The sequence below is a fragment of the Oryza brachyantha genome, chromosome 6, assembly GCF_000231095.2.
Source record: "Oryza brachyantha chromosome 6, ObraRS2, whole genome shotgun sequence".
NCBI lineage: Eukaryota > Viridiplantae > Streptophyta > Magnoliopsida > Poales > Poaceae > Oryza > Oryza brachyantha.
This window is the reverse complement of record NC_023168.2, coordinates 4515037-4536467: the sequence shown is the minus strand read 5'-3', so window position 1 is coordinate 4536467 and position 21431 is coordinate 4515037. Positions and strand designations below refer to the sequence as shown.

The following is a 21431-nucleotide window of genomic DNA, read 5'->3' as shown; positions in this document are numbered from 1 at the left end:
ATAAGCCAGGGGAGTCCCTCGTGCGTCAATGGTCATCCATTCCATACATTTTTTTTCTTGGAATTTATAAAATCAAAATCTACTCGTCTATATATCTCATTATCTCTTGGCGGCAGACTTCCTCCTGTTCATTTCTTTTCTCAAAGAAATAAAAGAGAATAGTATGGAGTACAAACAAATAAAAGTATAAAACTGTTGCCGATGCCAACAAAACTAGCAGCTTCTCTACTGGAAACAAAACCACGTCGGTGGAGGGTCTAAACATCGGTCAATCTTCAAACGCTGACAGAATAAGCCCAAAAATAAAAAACTCTCGCCCTGCCGAGAGAATGTCGCTGCCACGTTGTTGCCCTGACCAAAGTGGCAGCGGCGCGGCGACATTCTCTTCCGTCTCTCCCGCGATTTCGCCCCCATCTCCCCGACGAAATCCGCCTCGCGTCCAGTCCGAACCCGCGGGTTTCGTAGTGGATCCAGCCGGAGCCGGGTGCGTGCACGCGCGGGGCCATGGGCGCCGTAACTCCACGCGACGCGCCAAAATCCCACACGCGCGCGCGCGCGCCACCTCCTCCCTCACGTCGTCGCCATTACGCATGGCGCGCTCCACCACGCCGGCCGCGCGCTATTTAAATCCGACGCGCGACCCTGACTCACAAAAAACACTTCTCTCACTTGCAAGTTACAGCACCTGACCTGAGCTCGTCTCGTTGATCTCATCTCCTTGCATGTTTGGTCTAGCAATGGAGGAACGCGTGACGAAGGCGTCGATGCGGCCATTGGCGTGTTGCCTTCTCGTCGTCGTCGCCTTCGTCGTCGCGGCGCCGGGATGCGCGGCGTTCAACCCGCGGTTGCTGTTCCTGGTGAAGCCCGACCCGATCGTGCTGAAGGATCACCACGGGGTGGTGCTCACCGGGAACGTCACGGTCAACGTGCTCTACTACGGCCGGTTCACGCCGGCGCAGCGCGCCGTCGTCGCTGACTTCGTCCGGTCGGCCGCCTCGGCGCCGCCCCCGGACCAGCGCGTCCCGTCCGTGGCGGCGTGGTGGAGCACCACGTCGCTGTACCGGGGCGGCGGCGCGCGGCTGCGGCTCGGGGTGCAGGTCCTGGACGAGCGGATGTCGCTCGGCCGGTCGCTCTCGCTGGACAACGTCACGGCGCTGGCGAGGGCTGCGGGGCACCACCGCGGCGCCATCACCGCGGTGCTCACGGCGCCCGACGTCCTCGTGGCGCCCTTCTGCATGTCCCGCTGCGGCATCCATGCGCACGCCGGCGGCGTCGGCGCGCACGGCAAGGCGCGGTACACCTACCTGTGGGCGGGCAACCCGGCGAAGCAGTGCCCCGGCCAGTGCGCGTGGCCGTTCCACCAGCCCGTGCACGGGCCCCAGGCCCCGCCGCTCGTGCCACCCAGCGGCGACGTCGGCGCGGACGGCATGGTCATCAGCCTCGCCGCGTTGCTCGCCGGCACGGTGACCAACCCCTACGGCGACGGGTACTACCAGGGCGACGCCGGCGCCGGGCTGGAGGCCGCCACGGCGTGCGCCGGCGTCTTCGGAAGCGGAGCCTTCCCCGGCTACCCCGGGAAGCTACTCAAGGACCCGGTCACCGGCGCCAGCTACAACGCCGTCGGGCTCGGCGGCCGGAAGTTCCTCCTGCCGGCGGTGTGGGATCCCACGACGTCGCAGTGCAAGACACTTGTGTAGACCTGGCGGGAACGGCGCTCGCGGGAGCTGCATGCGATCGAGGAGAAAAAAAATAAATGCCTCATTTATTTTTTAAATTCCTTGTGTTCAGTTGTTGCATATATTCTTGCGTGTGCTTCTCGTAGCTTGCTCCCTGATCTTGAGAAGGAGAGCTTGGATTGATGTATGAACTTATGATCGATGCATTTGAGCTTAAGGATTGTCGCATGTGTGATGTACTGATGTGCTAATGAATTCGTACACTTCGTGTCTACGAATGTGATTGATGATTAGATGATTTGGGCAAATTGTAAGAGAGCAGCGGCAAGCTGTCATTGTTGTGTGCAACCGCAAGATGTAATCATAACCGAAGTAAACAATTCGAGGGTGTCAACAAGAACAGAAATGTCCACCTAGTTTGACGTAGCCATGAGAAAGACGAAGCTTGATAACATCTGTGGTTTTCCAAAAACGAGGGTCAATATAACGGCCAGCAACATGGTTTAGTTGTTGTCAGCAGGGCGGAACCAACCACGGAACCAACCACGAGCCACGCATAGGGCTCAAATTAATTACCTAATTCTACATCTTTATAAATTTAACATTTTTCTGAAATTTCTATAAGATTTATATGCAATTTGGATTCCAGGCCTAGGGCTTAGAGCCCAAGCTGCCCTAGCCTGGATCCGCCTCTGGTTGTCAAGATGCCTTAAAGTTGAAACCACACCAATCGCGTGGACAAATACAACTCTCCATGTAAATTGAGTGCAACTTGTCAAAGCCAATGCTAAATTCATGAAAATTTTGGAGTTATTTCTTCTGTTTTTTATGTTTGAATGACGTTGTTCAAAACGGCGTCGAAGTTAACGTTTAAATTAAATTTGTTGTTCCAAAATCTCAAGTTTGTCCGACGAAAGAAAAGCTGGGCGCTCCAGTTCAGCCCAAAGGTGAAATTGGGCCCACGTAGCCCATCCGGCCCAACCATTTTGGCGAGACGCAACTTCGTCTCCTCTCCTCCAGAGCGACCAGCCGCCGTAGAGCCTTCCAGTACCAGCCCTCGTCGACCACTCCCGTCTCCGATCCGCCGCCGCCGCGCCGACGACGACACCGGCAGCCATGTCCAACCCCGAATCGAACCCACAGCCCACCACCTCCTGTCCGCCGCCCGGTTCTGCCGCCCACGCGGGCCACGCCCCGCTCTGTCGCTCCTGCGGTGCGCCCACGACGGCGCCCGCGCCGCCCCCCTGGTCGTCGTCCTCCGACTCCCCACCGCCGGCGTACCGCCCCATCCGCATGCCGGCCATCAACGCGCCCACCAACACCGCCGCCATAGTCCTCTCCCCGGTGCCGCAGCCGCTCCCGGTGCCACCCGCGTCCCCGCCGTTCGCCTTCCAGGTCCCTGCCAAGCGCATCACCTCCCCCGAAGACATCGCCCGCTTCCACGCCTCCGTCCACGGCCGCCACTTCCTCGGCTTCGTCGCCGCGCTGTCCGCCTCCGTCCATGGCCGGAAGCTCTCCGAACCGCTCCCGTCCCCGCCCTCCCCAGCCGTCTTCGCGCTCCTCGACCTCATCTCCGCGCTCTGCGCCATCGTCGAGTCCACCCCACCGCTCCCACACAACTCCCGCTACGGAAACCCCGCCTTCCGCTTGTGGCACGAGAAGCTCTCCGACTCGGCCAACCAGCTGATCGCTCCGATCACAGCCACTGCCGGGTCCCCGGACCTCGCCGGCGCCGAGGTCGAGCTCGCGCCATACCTTCTCGATTCATTCGGCAACGCCACCCGCATCGACTACGGCACGGGGCATGAGACTAACTTCGCCGCCTTCCTCTACTGCCTGGCGCGACTTGGGCTCATCAGCGAGGCCGATTACCCTGCGGTTGTGCTGCGTGTCTTCGCTGCTTACCTCGACCTAATGCGCACGCTTCAGGATACCTACTTGCTGGAGCCTGCTGGTTCACATGGCGTGTGGGGGCTCGATGATTACCACTTCCTCCCATTCATATTTGGGGCGGCTCAGTTGATTGATCACAAGTACATGAAGCCCAAGTCGATTCACAACCCAGACATCTTGGAGAATTTCTCAAAGGAGTATATGTACCTGGCATGTGTCGCCTATGTTAAGAAGGTGAAGAAGGGGCCCTTCGCAGAGCACTCGCCAATGTTGGATGATATCAGTGGTGTGCCACATTGGAAGAAGGTGAACAGCGGGCTGCTTAAGATGTACAAGGCTGAGGTGCTTGAGAAGGTGCCGATAATGCAGCATTTCCTCTTTGGTTCACTAATCAAATGGTATGGATCATGACCACTCTTTTATTTATTTAATTTATCTTGTGTTATACTATGTGGCATTTGTTGAATCTTGTTGATTAGACAAAGCTATGCAAAGATGCTGCCTGCTAGTATAGTAAACAGCTAAGAAATAAGTAAATTGCACAGGGAGCGATTCAGTTCTTCATCCTAATATGGCTTGAAGTTAGCATGACGGTTTTGAGTTTTGACAGTGGAGGAACTGGTGCTAGTAGAAAATAATGTGAACACTACCCACTAGATACAATGCAAGATGTGTTCTCTGGCCATATGTGATACCATGACCTTATGCGCCACCATCCTACTATATTCAGCACAGCTAGAACTTAAGGACGTAGGGGTCCTTAGCTAAAGTATGGACATTTCTAATCAAATGAGAAAATCAAGAGTTTAGTACAATTTAATTTAAAGAGAAAAAATGAACACAAAGAAAACACAATTGAGCCTATGGTTTCAATCTCTCTATTTGGATTTGTGATGGAAAGTTTTGTGCAGAATTGCTGTAAGGTTTATGTTAGATAAAAAGACAGATGTTTGGTTATTATCAAACGAGTATAGTGTTCAGTAATACAAATTAAACGATTTTGGATAATCCAATTCTTTTTCTGATGCGTATTATGGGTTATTTGACAAACTATATACTGCAATCCATATGTATTTCTTTTTTCTGAATAGAGCTGTATTTATTTTACAACTTGTAGGTTATAGTCCACAAAAAACTAAAGGAATGATGTACTTGTATGAATTCTAAGATGCTTATCCTGTTGACTTTTCCTTAATAAACAAAAAACACAAGCCATCAATTTCTACTCTAAAATAGATTAGTTGTAGGATTCTTAATGATAATATATGAAGTCAGGAGTTATGCAAACCTATATTCCTTTTTAAGAAGGAAAATGAACGTTAGTTTCATGCTTTATCAACTCAAAACATGCAACAGTTCTTTTAGCTTTTTTTTTTGTTAGCCCAGCAGAGACTTCTTGATTATTCGCATGAATCTAGGATTGTACTGATGGAAGCAGGGCTGTGTTATTCACTTATTCTGCAAATTAATTTAATATAAGCCTAACTGCTATGTGGTAACTCTGTAATATTCATTTCGGATTCAATGGACTTCTCTAGTCCATGGTGATAGAGTCGTGGACTATGTTGTGCAGAAGTGATGATTGAAACATTGTTAATTCTTTTATTTTGATCCTCTGAGCCCTTTTCTCGTCAATGTCTCTGAAGTTGTCAGGTTCATGCTGTTGGTTATCTATGTTGTGAATTTTAGTCTCAAATTGAAAATAAGGTGTTGTTCATCAATCTACTAGCTGTAAGCCTGTAAGGACCGTAGAACCATTCCGTTGTGCAGAAATGATGATTGAAACATTGTTAATTCTTTTATTTTGATCCTCTGAGCCCTTTTCTCGTCAATGTCTCTGAAGTTGTCAGGTTCATGCTGTTGGTTATCTATGTTGTGAATTTTAGTCACAAATTGAAAATAAGGTGTTGTTCATCAATCTGCTAGCTGTAAGCCTGTAAGGACCGTAGAACCATTCCGTATGAAAACAGAATGGACATTTTTAATACAAGATTGTATGAATGGACTTGGAATGACGGTTCTCTGTTGGCATGCAGCACACAGGATTACAGGAAACTGGCCATTTAATTTTTTATATGCCTACCATAATATCGTTGTGTTGTGCTGTTGGAGATTGACCTTGTCATGTTAGGTTTTGCAATTCTTTAATATGCTTCCCGTTATTCATAATGTGGTAGCTTGTTCCTTTTACTCAAATCAAAGACACTTGCCGCAAAAACTTCAGGTATTTCGTGTGCTGGTTTGAGTCTGAAATTGATCTATTTCAGTAATTGTGTGTGTCCATTGATCTTTATTATCCTTTCAGCTGAATGCTCTTTTTTATATCCTACTTTGCAACTTAGATTAGAGAAAAATAGAGCCAAACAGCAGTTCCAAAACCAATCACGCTAAAGAAGTTTACCATAATTTATCTCAGGTTAAATGGAGCCTGAATTGAATTGGAAGGTTTATCTTTTTCTTTTTGAAGAAAACTGGAAGGTCTATCTTAAATTTGAAATAAAATCTAACTACTAGATTGCACGTGTGTTATTTTATAAGTCAGTAAATGTCAGTCACAAAAAATTGTTGGAACAACCTGTTAAAGCTGTAAAGGCCATCAGTATACGTGAACAGTAAGTTTGTTACTTCTACTTTATCAATGGAGCTGTACCCTCCTTACTGCATCATAAATTAATGTGTCGTCAACATTTTGGGTCATTCGATGTGATTTGACATTGGATATATTTTTTTTTCAGGGAGGACTGAAGCAATCTCCAAAACCCCTCTGCTTCGAGGCAAATGTCCAGAACACAGCTTCGAGGCAAACGTGAGGCAAACGGGCAAATGTCCAGAACACATACCATGTTCTGCAAGTACTCCGCCTTGATGCAAAAGACTGCTGTACAGCGATGCTGTTCAATGTCTGTACCTATAGAAGCTCACTTTACCCTCTAGCGTTATGGGCTCCGGCTTAGGGATTGTGCTCGGTTTCTGCACGATGGATAGCATATCCTTTCATCATTCGTTCTGCTGTAGCGTAGTTCTGCATCACACCGTTGTGGAGCATAAATTCTGGACCCTTGTCTGTTCTTGCTCAGCTCACATTGCTTTGGGGATTCCCCTGAGGACAGCTTGGTAGTATTAATAACACCATGTATTGAGGCTTTTGATGCAGATGATTGGGGTGAAACAGTTTCTGTTTGGTGCCGTTTGATCAATAAATTCCCTCCTGCCAAGGTAACCAAGCTGTGTAATTGTGTTTACAAAGCTGTTAATCTAGTGCTTGCAGTGAATTGCAGAGGTGAAATTTCCTAGCAGCCAACTACCCGTTTTGTCTCATTTGGAAGCATGGGGGCAGCTCAGCAAGGCCGGCCGGCGACGATTTGATTCCTTTTGCATGTGATGAGCCTGCAAGCAGCATTGAGTAGCTTACTGGAGTAGATAATTGCATGGGCCCAAAAGCGAGCTGTGAACTTGATGGTTTTCATCTCTGAGACCTTGCTGAGAAAACGTTTAATTCTCTGCCCAAGAAAGCAATACTCCCAAACTTATGGCCTGAAAACTTTTCAAACCGCTTGGTTGGCTGGAAGTTCAATGCACATTTATTTTCATAACCTTGCAGTATGTCCCGGTTCGTTTTCACCGGGGATTTTGGAATTTTTTGCTGGTATGCTTCCAATCTCTTAAACAACATGTTTTGTGCAAATATTTTCTGTATAAAAATCATTATATGATATTTCTAAAGCAAGATTTCCATTCTGTAGTAGTTTATTCATTCATTTATACTCTCAATTAGCTATAACAAAAAACAAATAATCCTTTAATCCAAACACAATCTATCTCTCTTTCTTTCTGTCTTTTGGATACAAATCACGTGGATCTAGCCGTGTGCCTGTGTGTTCTTGATCTTGGTAGTTTTTGTTTGAAGCGAGGTCTCTGTGGTCGGTGGAGAAGGCATGCTATAAGTGATGAACAGAAGCGAGAGCCCTGTTGATGTACGCATTGTACATACTTGCATGTACTACTGCTGCAGGTATTGCTGTGGTATGGTATGCTCTCTTTGAGTTTACTTCTGAATTGTTTATCAGGCCTCCTTGGGATTATATGAATTTCACATGAATCTCTCTCCTATAAAATTGACTAGTTCCTCCAGCTACAAATGTTAAAAGAAAATGGAGGGAATACATGTCAAAGACTTCTACGACACAACAAAGTAAAGTGTTAACTCGAAATGAAGCAGACTGGACAGGCAAACAACGGAGATCACCCATTCACCCTGTCCTTTTGCTTCTGCTTACATTTATTAGCTAAAATTTGAAATTGTAATCTAAAATTTAGAGTTAATTTTGGGATTTTTTTATCGAAATTTATTTTCCAACTTGTCTTTTAGATCACTGAGAATACGTATACAAAAGTTTTATTTATAAATTATTTTTCATTTGCAAATATAACTTTTGGTCTTATATATATATATAGATATATTTCAGAATTCAGAAGGGGGTCCCAACTGGGTACTGACCGGATAAGCAGTGGCACATGCATAATGCATGCATTTTTGAATGATTGATTCTAGCGAGTAGTAGCATCTAAACATTTTAGACTGTCCTGGTTTTCAAAAGACTGGTTTTATGTGCACAACACTTTCTTCCTTTCACAAATGAGCAAGTTTGTCAAATGGAGGTGAATGACTTTGTTGACCAATGAAGGTGAATGATTTTGTTGACCTAGCTAGCTAAGGTTTATTCAATGAGCAATTTTATCATCCTTGAGAAGATACCAAGAGATATCACTGTTTTCTATATAAAATTTGATATCTCTTGGTACCTTAGATACTTAGAAAGTATCAAATTTTACGTAGAAAAGGGTGGTACCTCTTCAAGGATGGAAAAAAAACTCTTATTCAATGGTATAGCATATGTATCAGGCTTTAGGATGTCAAACTTTTACCGCTAATTTCCAAAGCAAGTTAATTAATTATTCATAACACTTATGACTATTTTAGAATGTACTCCCTAGCTAGAGGTAACTATTTTTGGACTAATGGAGTATGAAATTTACGCAAACTTATGCTCTTTTCCTCCAAAATTTATGCAAACCTTTTCTGTTCTCAATTATGCATCTTCTAAATTAAAAAAAGTATGAATATGATACAAATGCATGTATAAAACATAAGATCGAGAAGCTAGAAAAAACCATGATGTATATTATTTGGAACATAGGAGTTTGAGAGGGGTGGTAAACTAAAGACATAAGGATATCTTCACAACTCTATTTAGCCCTTGTATACATTTAGTTCAAAAATCTACAAAATTCCATCCCACCTCTTCTTTAACCCATCACTTAATTTTGTAGACAAAAAACAGGGTGCTTATTACCACCCCATAATCATAAGTTTAAATTGTGGTCATTTGGTACCACGTGCATTTATTTGTCTTCGACTTCTAGGGAAAATAAAAAAAAAAGTCATAATGGACGTTCAAATTGATATGGAATTCATATGAAATCAAAGGGAAAAAAAAAGGATATTTTTCTCCAAATTTCCTCTGCTTTAGACTTCCAACCTAAAGAAGGTGAATAGCACCAAATTCCATACAATTTGAAACCTCCAATTTCCTTCTAAATATCTACTACAGTATAAAGGACACCCGGCCAGATCTAATTTGGTCGGGAATGATCGCCACCTTTCTGTTTCTTCACAAGGTAGCACTCGCTCCGGCCGGCCCACCTGGACGCGTCGGTCGATCATCTCATCGGTGGGTGGGCAGCATGGCGTTCGATCGGACAAAGGCTGCAGTTTCGCATGTGTTGGGACGACGACGACGACGACGGATCGACGATGCATGGGGCACGCAGGTAGAGGGGCGAGCTAGCAACAGCAAAGCATATGCAGCTAATCAACGAGAGATAGCGGCGACAGGTAGGTCAGTCAGATCGAGGAGCCCATCAAACCATCACGCACTCGGAATCGGTTTCGATTGAGCGCGAGTGGCCGTGCATCCGGCCACCAAGCTCGCATCGCATCGCATGCAATGCCCCTCTCCTCATGGCGGCCGGTCGGTGGACGAGCGAAAAGGAGAGGAGGAGGAGGAGGAGAAATGTCTCCGTCGATGGATGCTTCTCCGGAATCTGCACTGTTTGCTTGGAAGCTTGCTAGCATAGCAGCACAGTGGTTGTTTCTTCCGTGGAGAGGACAATGATTAGCGGCACGCATGCATGTACGCAGCACGATTGAGATGTGCAACCGGTATGTGTGCATTTGGGTAAGGTGTGTATTTGTGAGATATTTGTGGGTGTGGATGCGTGGTTTGTTTTGGTATCTGGTTTGAAGTGTCTATAAGTGTTTTGACATTTATTAGTTATGCGTACTTTCTAAATGTAAATTGATGAATATATATGGATAAATTTTGTGAATTTGAATCGAGCAAAACTACCTTTTGCTATAAATTGTCCTGACGAGTAAGAAAGACGGTCAGACATGGCCTTTGAAGATATTAGATTCGAGCATCTTTAAACCAAAATTGTCGCAATAGATCTCATAATGCAATTCAGTAAAAATAAATTGTATTTAGATGACATGTAAGAAATAAGTGGATGTACAACCATTTGAGGAAAATTCATCTCCATATTTATGTTATGAGTGTGAGAAAGAAAACCAAACTTGAATGGATTCATTAGCAACATAGAAATTGTACTTTGCTGTCCATAAAACTTGTTGCCAAGAATTCTTTTTGTCATTCGCCGACTAATAGACGTTACCTTTGCTATTGACCAAAGCATATTGTTGGCCTCCATGGTAACACAATTGACCAAAGCAGACAACATTTCATAGGAGTTACTTCTAGCTAGTAAGTGCTCGACGAAACAAGTTATATCGAGAGGCACTAATAGTCATGACCCTACTATACAATAATATATAGTGTACACGCGTCTCCAGCAGCGGTCACTGAAATTTGGATATATCTATCAAAAAAACAATAGTGTTAGAAATGGGGACGCTAATAGACCAACCTTGAAATTGAAAAGTTCCATTCTACGACAACATTGTGCTTGAGTTTGCCATTGGGGAGGTTATATACTAACTCAAAGAGATCACTTTGCCTTGTATAAACATAACATTGATAGATGTTGTGTGAGGTGGTAGCAAGCCAGGCCTTGTTCACCTAAGTAATCTCTAGCTTTACATGAAATGTGTAGGGGATATAGAAGAAATGTGATAGAAGAATAATATGATGTAAAGTAAGAGTCATTTTACAAAGATAATTAGTATAAGGTGAAATATAGACTTGGCGTTGTCTGAGTCACAACATATGTAAAAAAGCCTTTATATATTTCTCTATTAATTAGATGGATATTTTATGTGTTCCTTTAAAAAGTTTTAAATTGTTTATTATTATGAAGTTCATTGCTTATTAAATAAAAACCCAGTCTCGATGACACTTTGATTCTAATTTTATATGAAAAAAGGCCAATAACATGCACCTTCCCCTTCATCCTTTTTCTCTATTCAGTCTTCACCTTTTGTCCTTTGTACCATGAGCCAGGCTGCACCTCCCCAATAGGAAGGAGGGCACCAAGGGACTCTTTTGGGTGACATACTTAATGATGAAAGATTGCAATACTTTAGTCAATGATACGTGAGATCATTATCATGATGAAAGATTAATACCACAAGTGTATTACGAACCAATCAGACACATAATTAACTCAATCAAAATTGTCTAACTTGAGTTATGACATGATAAGATAATTGTGTCCATGAACCAAACAACCTTTAGTAGACTACCCTTAGGTACCATTTTTTCATATGGATGAATGTTTCCTCGTTTTTCGTTAGCATGTTTTTCAAACGGTCAATGGTTTTTTTTTTGCAAAAAAATATGTACGTGTTCTTTAAAAATCAAATAAATTTGTCTTCTATGTTTGCAAAAATTAATGCTTAATTAATAATACGCTAATAGCTCATCTCGTTTCATATGTCATGAAAAATCCATCCACTAAATAGCGATGCCTTAACAATTTTCATTTCTGCAATTGTCGTCGTATGTAGATCTAACTTCAGGAATTTTAGCCTCAAGGAGATCACTTTGTACTTGAGAATGACAGTGATGCGGTGTGAGGAGGTTGGTCTAGCCTTGTTCACCTAAAGGCACCTCTAGTTCTACATACAATTATACAAGATGTGGAGAAGAGAAAGCTATAGAACAAAATTAGTGTAAAACATTTAGCAAGGACAAGTAAATAAAGTATAATGTCCCAACAAATATCGTGTTATTTTATTGCAAAGTTTTTAAGTAAGTCTACTAACTATATTTGTTGAGAGAATTTTCATTGGTACCTGACCTTTTTTGTTGGTAAGTGAAAGAAAAGAAAAGAAACTCTGTTGTATTTTCTATGAACATATTTTTGAACCGTTTTTCAAAAAAGGAGAAGTTCTATATATAAGTTGCTTTAATAATCAGGTTAAATGACTCATATTTAATTTATTTAATCCCTCACTCTTACACCCACGCTTATTTGACACTACATTAAAGTCATTAAACACATTTCCAGCCTTGACTTAGCACATCTCCATCTCAATTTTAATTCTAATTCTACATGAAAGAGAGAAAAAAAAACGATAAGACGACGAATGACCGAGATGCCACCTCCTCCCCTCCATCCTTTTTCTCTTCACCGCACCTCCACCCTTCTCTCTCAGGACAAGACTCCCTGTCCCTGCAGGGCGAGCCGTAGGTCGCCTCCTCCCTCCCTCCCTCCCTCGCGCGCGCGCGCGTGGCCGGCGGCGGGAAGGCCCGCAGGCAGGCAGGCAGCAAGGCGCGGCGGGGACGGCCTCCTCTCCTTCCTAGCTCCCGCCCTATCCTCTCGCGCCCCGCCGGCGGGGAGGCACGGCCGGCGATAAGGTTTCCCAGCGAGTGGTGGCGCTGCTGACCCGACCAGACCTCCTCCCACCTGCCTCCACCTCGCCTGGAATCGAACTGAAGGTATTGGTTTTTCCTCTTCCTCCTCCTTCGCGCCAACTTGATGAGCCATCCGGACTTGGGTCTTTCCCTTCGATTAACCCATCCAGTTCTTGATGCGTTGTGTAGTTGGTATTCGCAGCAGCATGCGCTTCCGAAGAAAAAAATTTGGGCGAGGGGATGCTTGTAATTTCAGAATCTTTTTTATTGTTTTTTTTCCTGATCCTTATTCTTTGTCTTTTTCTCTCTTGACATTTCGTTCCATGTATATTGCGTATTGCCATGTATTTCATCAAAGAAAATTATGAAAAGAAACTATAATTTTCACATGTGTGGAGGGGAAGGAAGCAAACGATTCTTTAGGGAGAAGCAGTTCAATTGTTATAATCTGAGACACCATGAAATTCTGGGTAAATCACTTTAATATGACGCACCATGTAACCTATTAAGTCAGCTTAAATTGTGTGAATTTTAAGGTTAAACTTACCATAGAAGTACTCAATCCTTGAGCTTGCTACAGGTTGACAGCATCGCTTCCAAGGTCAGTCTTGAGGCATGGGAGAGTGCAGTGAGCACAGATGTTGGGACGAGCTGTTGCCGGACGCCCTGGGCCTCATCTTTCGCAACCTCTCCCTCAAGGATGTGCTCACCGTGGTGCCGCGGGTTTGCAAATCCTGGGGCCGGGTGGTTGCAGGACCTTACTGCTGGCAGGACATCGACATTCAGGAGTGGAGTCAGCAGCAGAGTAAGCCGGACCATCTCAGGCGCATGGTTCATATGCTCATCGCCCGAAGCGGAGGCTCGTTCCACCGCATTAGTGTGTCCGGCCTGCCCGGCGATTCGTTGTTCGCCTTCATTGGGGACCAGTAAGTAGAGTTCATCAAAATCATTTTATGATGGTAGGATACCTTAAAACCGGAGCATCGTACAGTACATGGAAACATACGTTTGCTAGATAACTTGTCAGTTAATTCACATCTCTTTGTTGCATAATGCACTGGGGTCGCTTGCTCAAAAGATGGCCTAGTTTGGCATCAGATGCATAAGTAGGTGATAACTGGATCTGGGAAGCCGCATGATATGAACTGGATCACAGGGATACAGTATCCTCTGTGTTAACAAAGGCCAGCATTTGGTCTAGATCATCTTGATTTAGATAAGACATATGCTAGGCATTTCCTTTTATTTATCTGTCTTTGGCTCTTTGCACATCAAACTTCAGTTTATATGTGCTAGATATGGCCATTTTCTAACAACTGTGCCCTACGTATGTTTTGGGGATTAATGCTGTCGAGTTCTGTCCATCCAAACATCACAAGCACAAAACAGAAAATAACCACTGCAATTAATTTGGGGCAACCAGTTGCTAAAATAGTACTCTCTCCGTTTCACAATGTAAGACTTTCTAGTCTTGTCTAGATTCATATAGATACTAATGAATCTAGACATATATATAAATTATATATATTCATCAATTGATGAATTTAGACAAGGCTAGAAGGTCTTGCAATATGAAATAGAGGTAGTAGTGATCCTTACCTTGCTTTTTCTGTGCATGGAATATGTTGTATGCTTAAGCAGAGATACAATACCCTGCACACGAGTGCAAACAAGCATGTTTAAAATGATATTACCAAGTAATAGTGTCTGATCCTAAATTGCTCAACTTCATTGTGTGTACCATGAAGTAATTTAGTACATATTCTAAATTGGAAAATTTTATCTGTTTAAGTCATATACATTTTTACATGATTTTCTGAGTTCAATAAAGCTTCCTTTATCTAAAAAAAGTATCCATTTTGATATATGCCAAGAAACTTCCAATTAACCCCATTATGCTATATTTGCTTTTGCAAGGGCACGGTCCCTTAAAACCTTGGAGCTTCCACGGAGTGAGATCAGCGACTCCTTAGTGGAAAATGTTGCACCAAGATTGTCCAATGTTACATTCTTGGACGTAAGCAGCTGTACTAAGATTGGTGCTCGTGCTCTAGAGGCATTTGGCAAGCATTGTAGATCCCTGGTTGGGCTTCGGCGAGTCATGCACCCTACAGATGTTGTTGGTAGGGCCAGTCAACATGATGAGGCTCGTGCTATCGCTTGCAATATGCCAAAGCTCCGTCATCTTGAGATAGGGTACATGCTCATTGCAACGAAGGCTGTTGTTGAGATTGCCTCTCACTGTCATGATCTCAAATTTTTAGATCTGCGTGGCTGCTGGAATGTTGATGACAAATTCTTGCAAGAGAGATATCCTGGGCTGAAAGTCGTTGGCCCCTATGTGGACGACTGCTATGAAAACAGCTTCTGGGAGGAATGTTCGGATGACTCGGATGATTCCATCTACTGGGAACTCATGGATGATGATTATTATGCAGCCGGGAGTGATGATGAGGGCATATGGGATGATGGTCAAGGTCTTGAGGGCTTAGAAGTAAGGTTTTATGGTGGTGGATTTAGTGAAAGCCATGCTGGTTTTGATTGGCCGCCATCTCCATGAAAGCTGCATCAAGTTCTTCAGAAAAGCGTCTGTGTATCCCTTCTGCTTCCTCTCATATGCTTCAACCTAGTGAACATCAACTTCCTTAGTAGTGTGTTTGTATTTGTATCATCCCCTAGCTTGCAGATATTTGAAACCATCTATCTGGATATAAAATGTTTGGTGTTTATACATAAAAACACAGCAACATGGTCTGGTGTTTTTAGAGGTTCTCCATGAACCTGTAACTCTGTTTTATATTGATGAACTGACTCCTGCGGTTCTAGTACTCCTGTCTCCCTTCCTATTGGACAAGATGTGTGGTAGAAAAGATGTGGCCTGGTGTGCCAGAAACTACTACAGTATAGAAAGTGTACCTGTTCTGATGTGCATGCCCTAGCAATTCCAAGAACGTACAGCGAGATGAGATGCCCCCATGCATTAGGGCAGACAATGGTGATGGCCACTGGTGCCAGATCCTAGAATTGTCCTAAAATCTTGTGATGAAGCAGTGTTTTCTTGTCAGATGGATTGGAATCACTTTCATGGCATGTCAGCTGTCTCTTGCAAGGCAAGTTACACCTGACATTGCCATGCATCACTGCTTCCATGGGGCTGTCTCTTTCTGGCTCTGCAATTTTGGCAATGCACGCCACTAACTACTGGGCACTCCAATGGGAGCAGCTATCGATATGTTCGTTTGGTGTTTTGCCAGGTCTGAATAGCGAATGTATTGGACAATGGCACATGATCCCTTTTTTTATAGAACATGCTGAGGGCATGAACAATGACCGGATCGTCTCGAAGTGCCAAATAGACCGGGGTCATAGTTAAATATCTACCAGTAGATTTCTCACAGTTCAGAATGGTTTCAAATGTGGCTTTAATTTTCTAAGTCAGCCCTAGCATTTTTCATTCCAGTCCTGGTAATTTTGCAATTTAGGTCATGTTTAGTTTGCGAAAAGAAAAACTTTTCGACGTCACGTAGGACATTTGATTAGATGTCCAAAGAGGTTTTTGGACGCGAATGAAAAAAGAATTTCATAGTTCGTCTGGAAACTGCGAGACAAATTATTTGAGTCTAATTAATTCGTCAATAGCACATGTGGGTTACTGTATCGTTTATGACTAATCATGGACTAATTAGGCTCAAAAAATTTGTCTCACGATTCTTCCCTTAACTATGCAATTAGTTTTTTATCATCTATGTTTAATGCTTCATTTAATGTGTCCAAATATTCAATGTTATGTTTTCGGAAAAAAAATTTAGGAACTAAACGAGCCCTTACATGTTATAAGTCCAAAATTTTACAACAAGCACCCTAAAATTCAAAGAATACTATAGATGAGTGATTTGTTTGGATCTTTCATGAAAAAAGCCAGATGACATACTAGTAAACAAAAAATAATTTGTAAATAAATATTTTATATATGTATTCTTGGTGATCTAAAAGTCACGGCTGAAAAAGTAACTTCAGCGAAAAACCTCTAAATCAACTTTAAATTTAAGTTTAAAAATTCAAGTTTTGGCTTATAAGTACGAGCAAAAGCAAAAAGATAGCGGCGAAAATCTTTCCTATAATCCAGTCGACGTCGTAAACAGAGCTTCTAGAGCTCGTCGCCAGCAGCGACTTTTCCCCTTTCTACCACTCCGGTTGTTTGCGTATTCCCTTTCACCCACCCGATGAACGAGCTCTATCATTGTCGCATGCCCGGCCTCTCCCATCTCTCTAATGGCGCCTCTACTATCTCTGTAAGATCATAAGCATGATTAATATTTTCTGATGAACAATTGGCTTGCGATTTGGTTTATAAATTGAATTTGGTTTGGAAACAATTAAGGTGTTGGTGCGAGTGTGTGTAACTAATGTGAGTCAGGTTGCGATATCTGTGCTCGGAAAAGGTTGGTTTGTCTCTAGTTGTGCAGGTGACTTGAGGTCAATATCGGTCAATGGCGGTGTGATCGTGACTAGGCTCAGGGAGGAGCTAAGGTCCGAACGATCGAGAATGCCAAGTGACGATATTGAATACGAGTTGGCACATGGTGGAGCAACACCGTGTGGGATGGAATCGTAACGGGCTTCACATGTTACATGTGTAAGCGCCGGAAAAATCGTGAAGTAAATCGGATGAAAACTGAAGAAACAATAAAGAAAAAGAGGAGAGAGAAAATACATGCTACAGTACGCGCGGTACTGTAGCATGCATGTATGTCAGGCAGCTGTACATTGGTTCGGTCGTCCGTGCATAGCAGGCCGGCAGAGTGCAAGTCGGATACGACCGTCCGGCTGTCCGCGTGTCCACGCGCTGGAATAGATAGACTTTGAGTTCGTTTGATTTGGATAAGTTAAATTTGATTAGGAAAACTAAGAGATGAGCCATATTAGTATAAGGAGTCCTACTCCTATTTGGTGATAGACTTTTCGATATAAATAGAGACCGAGGGGTATGCCCCCGGTGTGCTTTTGTGAGACTTAGTTGTTGATTCTAGATCGACGATTTTGATAGGAGTGCTGTTGGTGCACTTTGTAAATACCAGTTGATGCAATAAAGTCAAGATCATTCAATCTACGTTTTTGACTTTCATCTACTGGTGATTTTTTTGGATTCCGACGATCCGATCGACGTCATAGGAGTGGCGCGATTCGATGATCTGCTCGGCGGCACATGAGCGGCGCGATCAAGGTAGCGGCGACACAGGAGCGACGTGATCAAGGTAGCAAGTCTTCGTCAATTTCTTCGACAGAGGTAATCCTTTATTCCGCGAAAGATTTTTGGGTTTTGTTTTTCCCTACCATTCACCCCCCCTCTGGTAGGTTTGTTTGATCTTGTTCGATACTACAAGTGGTATCAGAGCCTCGTTTTCTATTTGATCTTCACCGATCTTTAGATTTGTTTGCCATGGCTGAAAAGTTTTCAAACAAACCTCACATATTTAATGGATCTGATTTTGACTATTGGAAGAAAAAGATGGAATCTTATATTACATCTCAGGGTTATGATATTTGGCTTAAAGTTAATCAACCTTATGAGATTCCTGAACGCATTGATACTCCAGCTCTAAAATTAGAATTTGAAAATAATTGCAAAGCGCGCAATATTATTCTGAATGGGATTTCTCGCTCCGATTTTGATCGTGTTTCGCATCTTGCAACTGCTAATAAGATTTGGAAAGCTTTAAATGATTTTCATACTGGAACTTCAAATATCAAAGAGTTGCGAAAGGATGTTTTCAAAAAGGAGTACATAAAATTTGAGATGAAACTTGGAGAATCCTTAAATGACTATTTGGCTCGTTTCAATAAAATCTTGAGTGATCTTAGATCTGTTGATGCTTCTTATGATGTTAACTATTCTCAATCTGAGATTGCTCGTCACTTTATGAATGGCCTTGATATGAAAGTTTGGGATGTTAAAGTTACTTCAATTCAAGAGTCTGTTGATATGAATGCTTTAACTTTGGATATTCTTTATACTAAATTGAAAACATATGAGATGAATATTCTTTCAAAAAGGACTGATTTGAAATCTACTGCTTTAATATCCTCATCTGGATCTTCTTCTGAGTATATTTCTTTGGCAGCCTTTGCTGCTTTTACCGCCTTGTCCGATGATCAACTGGAAGAGATCAGTGAGGAGGACTTGGTTTTGGCCGCTAACAGAATTTCTCGAGCTGTGAGTAATATCAGGATCAGGAGAAGAGGAGGACCAATTCGATGCTTTGGATGTGGTCAACCGAATCACATCCGTTCTCAGTGCCCCAAGCTTGGAAGAGGTAAACAGGAAGAAGCTAAACCTCAAGATGCATCCAAAGATGCCAAGCAGAATAAGAAACAAATCAAGAATATGAAGATGAAGAAGTATTATCAAAAGGCGTTGGATGAAGCTTTTGCAGCTGTTCAAGAAAACAGTGACGTTGAGTTTGAAGATGATGAAGAAGAAGACAAGAGTATGAACATTGCTGGTGTTTGTCTCATGGCTAAAAGTTTTGAAGATTCTGACGATGACAACGAGGTAACTGGTCCTTCTAGTGTTGAATATTTTCAAGAAGTGATTGCTAGACTTGGTTACAAGATTTCTAAATTTGAGAAAAAAATTAGTCAACAAGAAGTTACTATTGATTCCCTTAATATTGAAAATAGTAAATTAAAATCTCTTGCTTCTAATGATGATGAATGCAAATCGTGTGATGTTTTATTTGCTGAAGTGAATGCTGTAAGAGAAGTTAATCAGAATAATTGCAAAAAACTTGATGTTGTAACCAAGAAATCTAGAAAACTTGAATCCTGTCTTGCTCTTAGCTTTACAATGAATACTAGATTGGTTGATGAATTGTTCTTGGCTAAGAGAGCTTTAAACAAATGTCGAGTTGCTGTGTTTGCTAGTTCTATGTTTAACTTGATTAGCTCTAAAAGAATCAAGCAATCTAGTGCTAAACCTTGCTTGACATGTCCTGCTAATGAGATGAAACTTAAACATGCTTTGGAATGTGTTAAACAAATGGAGGAAGTTGTTAAAAGAGATGAAGTGATTTCTTGCAAAAATTGTGCTAGTTTAACTCAAGAGGTTTCTTATTTAAAAAGTTCTTTGCAAAGATTTTCTGATGGAAAAAGGAACCTCAACATGATTCTTGATCAATCTAAAGTTAGCACACACAATCGTGGTTTAGGTTTTGATCCTCATGTTCACTTTTCTAGACATCCTCCTACTGTTTTAAGTATTGTTCAGAATGGTGAAATTTTGACTGAACCTGAACCTAAGACCACTGTATTTAAATCTGCTGGCATCATGTCTTCCTTGAGTGCTTCTTCATCAAAAGTTGTGAGTGCTAAACATGTTGTGAATGCTAAACCTGCTTTTAACACTAAATCTGTTGTAAATGCCAAACCTGTCTTTAGTACTACATCGGTTGTTAATGCTAAACCTGCTATATCAACTTGTGCTTCAACTCATCGTGATAAGTATACATGTTCCTTTTGTGGCAAAGATGGCCATATTGTTGGTTTCTGTTTTAGACTTGCTAGAAAGCAGAAAAAGGAACAGAAAATTGCTTTTGCAAAACAAAGATGGCAAAAATTGGCTTTTACCTCGAGACAGGCGGTTAGACTGCAGCAGTACCAGCAGTCAAACCGGTGTTATAACCCCCGTCAGAACGGTGGTAAAGCTTTGGTCAGACCGCAGGTTCCTAAGCAGTTAAACCAGCCTTGGGAGCATTTTTCTAAAAGGAAACATATTGAATTTTCTACTGGTTATGTTCCTGTTAGATCTGGTCGTGTGTCTCAGTACTGGATTCCTAAATGTTTATTATCTAACCCCAGTACTGAGACTTCGGCATCTGCTTATGCATAGGCATTTTTGGCGAGGAAGGAGAACGTGTGGATTGTGGACTACGGTTGTTCGCGACATATGACCGGTGATAAAAGTTGGTTCTCCTCTCTCGTGAGGGCATCAAGGAAGGATTCAATCATCTTCGGTGATGCTTCTACTAGTACGATCACTGTAACTGGATCTGTCAAGGTAAGTGACAAATTTACATTGAATGATGTCGCTTTGGTTGAAAATCTAAAGTACAATTTGCTCTCCGTTTCTCAAATTGTGGATGAGAATTTTGATGTTCTATTTAAGAAAAGTGGAAGTAAAATTTTTGATTTTTCTGGAGATGTTGTGCTTAATATTTCTCGATATGGAAGAGTTTTTAAAGCTGACTTTGAAAGTAGTATTTCTTCTGAAGTTATATGTTTTGTTGCAAAGTTTTCTAAAGATGTGATGTTCTGGCATCGCAGACTTGGACATATTGGCTTTGATCATCTAACTAGGATTAGTGGTTCAGATCTTATTCGTGGTTTGCCTAAACTTAAAAAAGATGTTGATTTGGTTTGCTCGCCATGTCGTCATGCTAAAATGGTTGTATGCTCGCATACTCCTACATTTTCTGTGATGACGGATGCACCAGGACAGCTCTTACACATGGACACTGTCGGTCCGGCTAGAGTACAATCTGTTGGAGGAAAGTGGTATGTGTTGGTTATAGTTGACGATTTCTCTCGTTATTCTTGGGTTTTCTTTATGGTTACCAAAGATGAGGCTTTTGAACACTTTAAAAGTTTGTATCTTCGGTTGGCCATTCAATTTCCTGGATCTTTAAGAACCATCCGAAGCGATAATGGTGGAGAGTTTAAAAACGCTTCTTTTGAGAGGTTTTGCAATGAAAAAGGTCTTGAACATCAATTTTCGTCTCCCCGGGTTCCTCAACAAAATGGTGTGGTTGAAAGAAAAAATCGTTCTTTGGTTGAGATGGCTAGGACTATGCTTGATGAGTACAGTACACCTAGGAAATTTTGGGCTGAAGCGGTTAATACTGCATGCTATATTTCCAATCGTGTTTTCTTGAGATCAAAACTTAGAAAGACTTCTTATGAGCTTCGTTTTGGACATACACCTAAGATT

At 42.6% G+C, this 21431-nt stretch overlaps 3 protein-coding genes across 4 annotated transcripts; all 3 read left to right on the top strand.

Annotated features, from left to right (window-relative positions):
- Window positions 1-670: 670 nt before the first annotated feature.
- Window positions 671-1769, top strand: LOC102723064 (protein EXORDIUM-like 2). The gene has a single exon (XM_040525289.1). It carries the CDS (start codon window positions 723-725, stop codon window positions 1695-1697), a length of 975 nt encoding a protein of 324 aa, XP_040381223.1. The 5' UTR covers window positions 671-722; the 3' UTR covers window positions 1698-1769.
- Window positions 1770-2721: 952 nt separating this feature from the next.
- LOC102722778 (serine/threonine-protein phosphatase 2A activator) lies at window positions 2722-6789 on the top strand. Its single transcript, XM_040525288.1, has 2 exons — window positions 2722-3967; window positions 6305-6789. Exons 1-2 carry the CDS (start codon window positions 2793-2795, stop codon window positions 6312-6314), a joined length of 1185 nt encoding a protein of 394 aa, XP_040381222.1. The 5' UTR covers window positions 2722-2792; the 3' UTR covers window positions 6315-6789.
- Window positions 6790-12229: 5440 nt separating this feature from the next.
- LOC102719121 (F-box protein FBW2-like) lies at window positions 12230-15178 on the top strand. Of its 2 annotated transcripts, none has more exons than XM_006655857.3 (3): window positions 12230-12529; window positions 13026-13371; window positions 14363-15178. In XM_006655857.3, the coding sequence occupies exons 2-3, from the start codon at window positions 13061-13063 to the stop codon at window positions 15003-15005; spliced, it is 954 nt and encodes a 317-aa protein (XP_006655920.1). In that variant the 5' UTR covers window positions 12230-12529; window positions 13026-13060; the 3' UTR covers window positions 15006-15178. The 2 variants fall into 2 exon arrangements, with proteins under 2 accessions (XP_006655920.1, XP_015693772.1); XM_015838286.2 differs by lacking the exon at window positions 12230-12529 and adding an exon at window positions 12814-12915.
- The last annotated feature ends 6253 nt before the right edge of the window (window positions 15179-21431 follow it).

Excerpts from the sequence above, each read along its gene's own strand:
- LOC102723064 (XM_040525289.1), top strand. The coding sequence starts at position 723 with ATGTTTGGTCTAGCAATGGAGGAACGCGTGACGAAGGCGTCGATGCGG.
- LOC102722778 (XM_040525288.1), top strand. The coding sequence starts at position 2,793 with ATGTCCAACCCCGAATCGAACCCACAGCCCACCACCTCCTGTCCGCCG.
- LOC102719121 (XM_006655857.3), top strand. The coding sequence starts at position 13,061 with ATGGGAGAGTGCAGTGAGCACAGATGTTGGGACGAGCTGTTGCCGGAC. Across the intron at positions 13,372-14,362 it reads TTCGCCTTCATTGGGGACCA|GGCACGGTCCCTTAAAACCT; the intron begins GTAAGTAGAGTT and ends TGCTTTTGCAAG.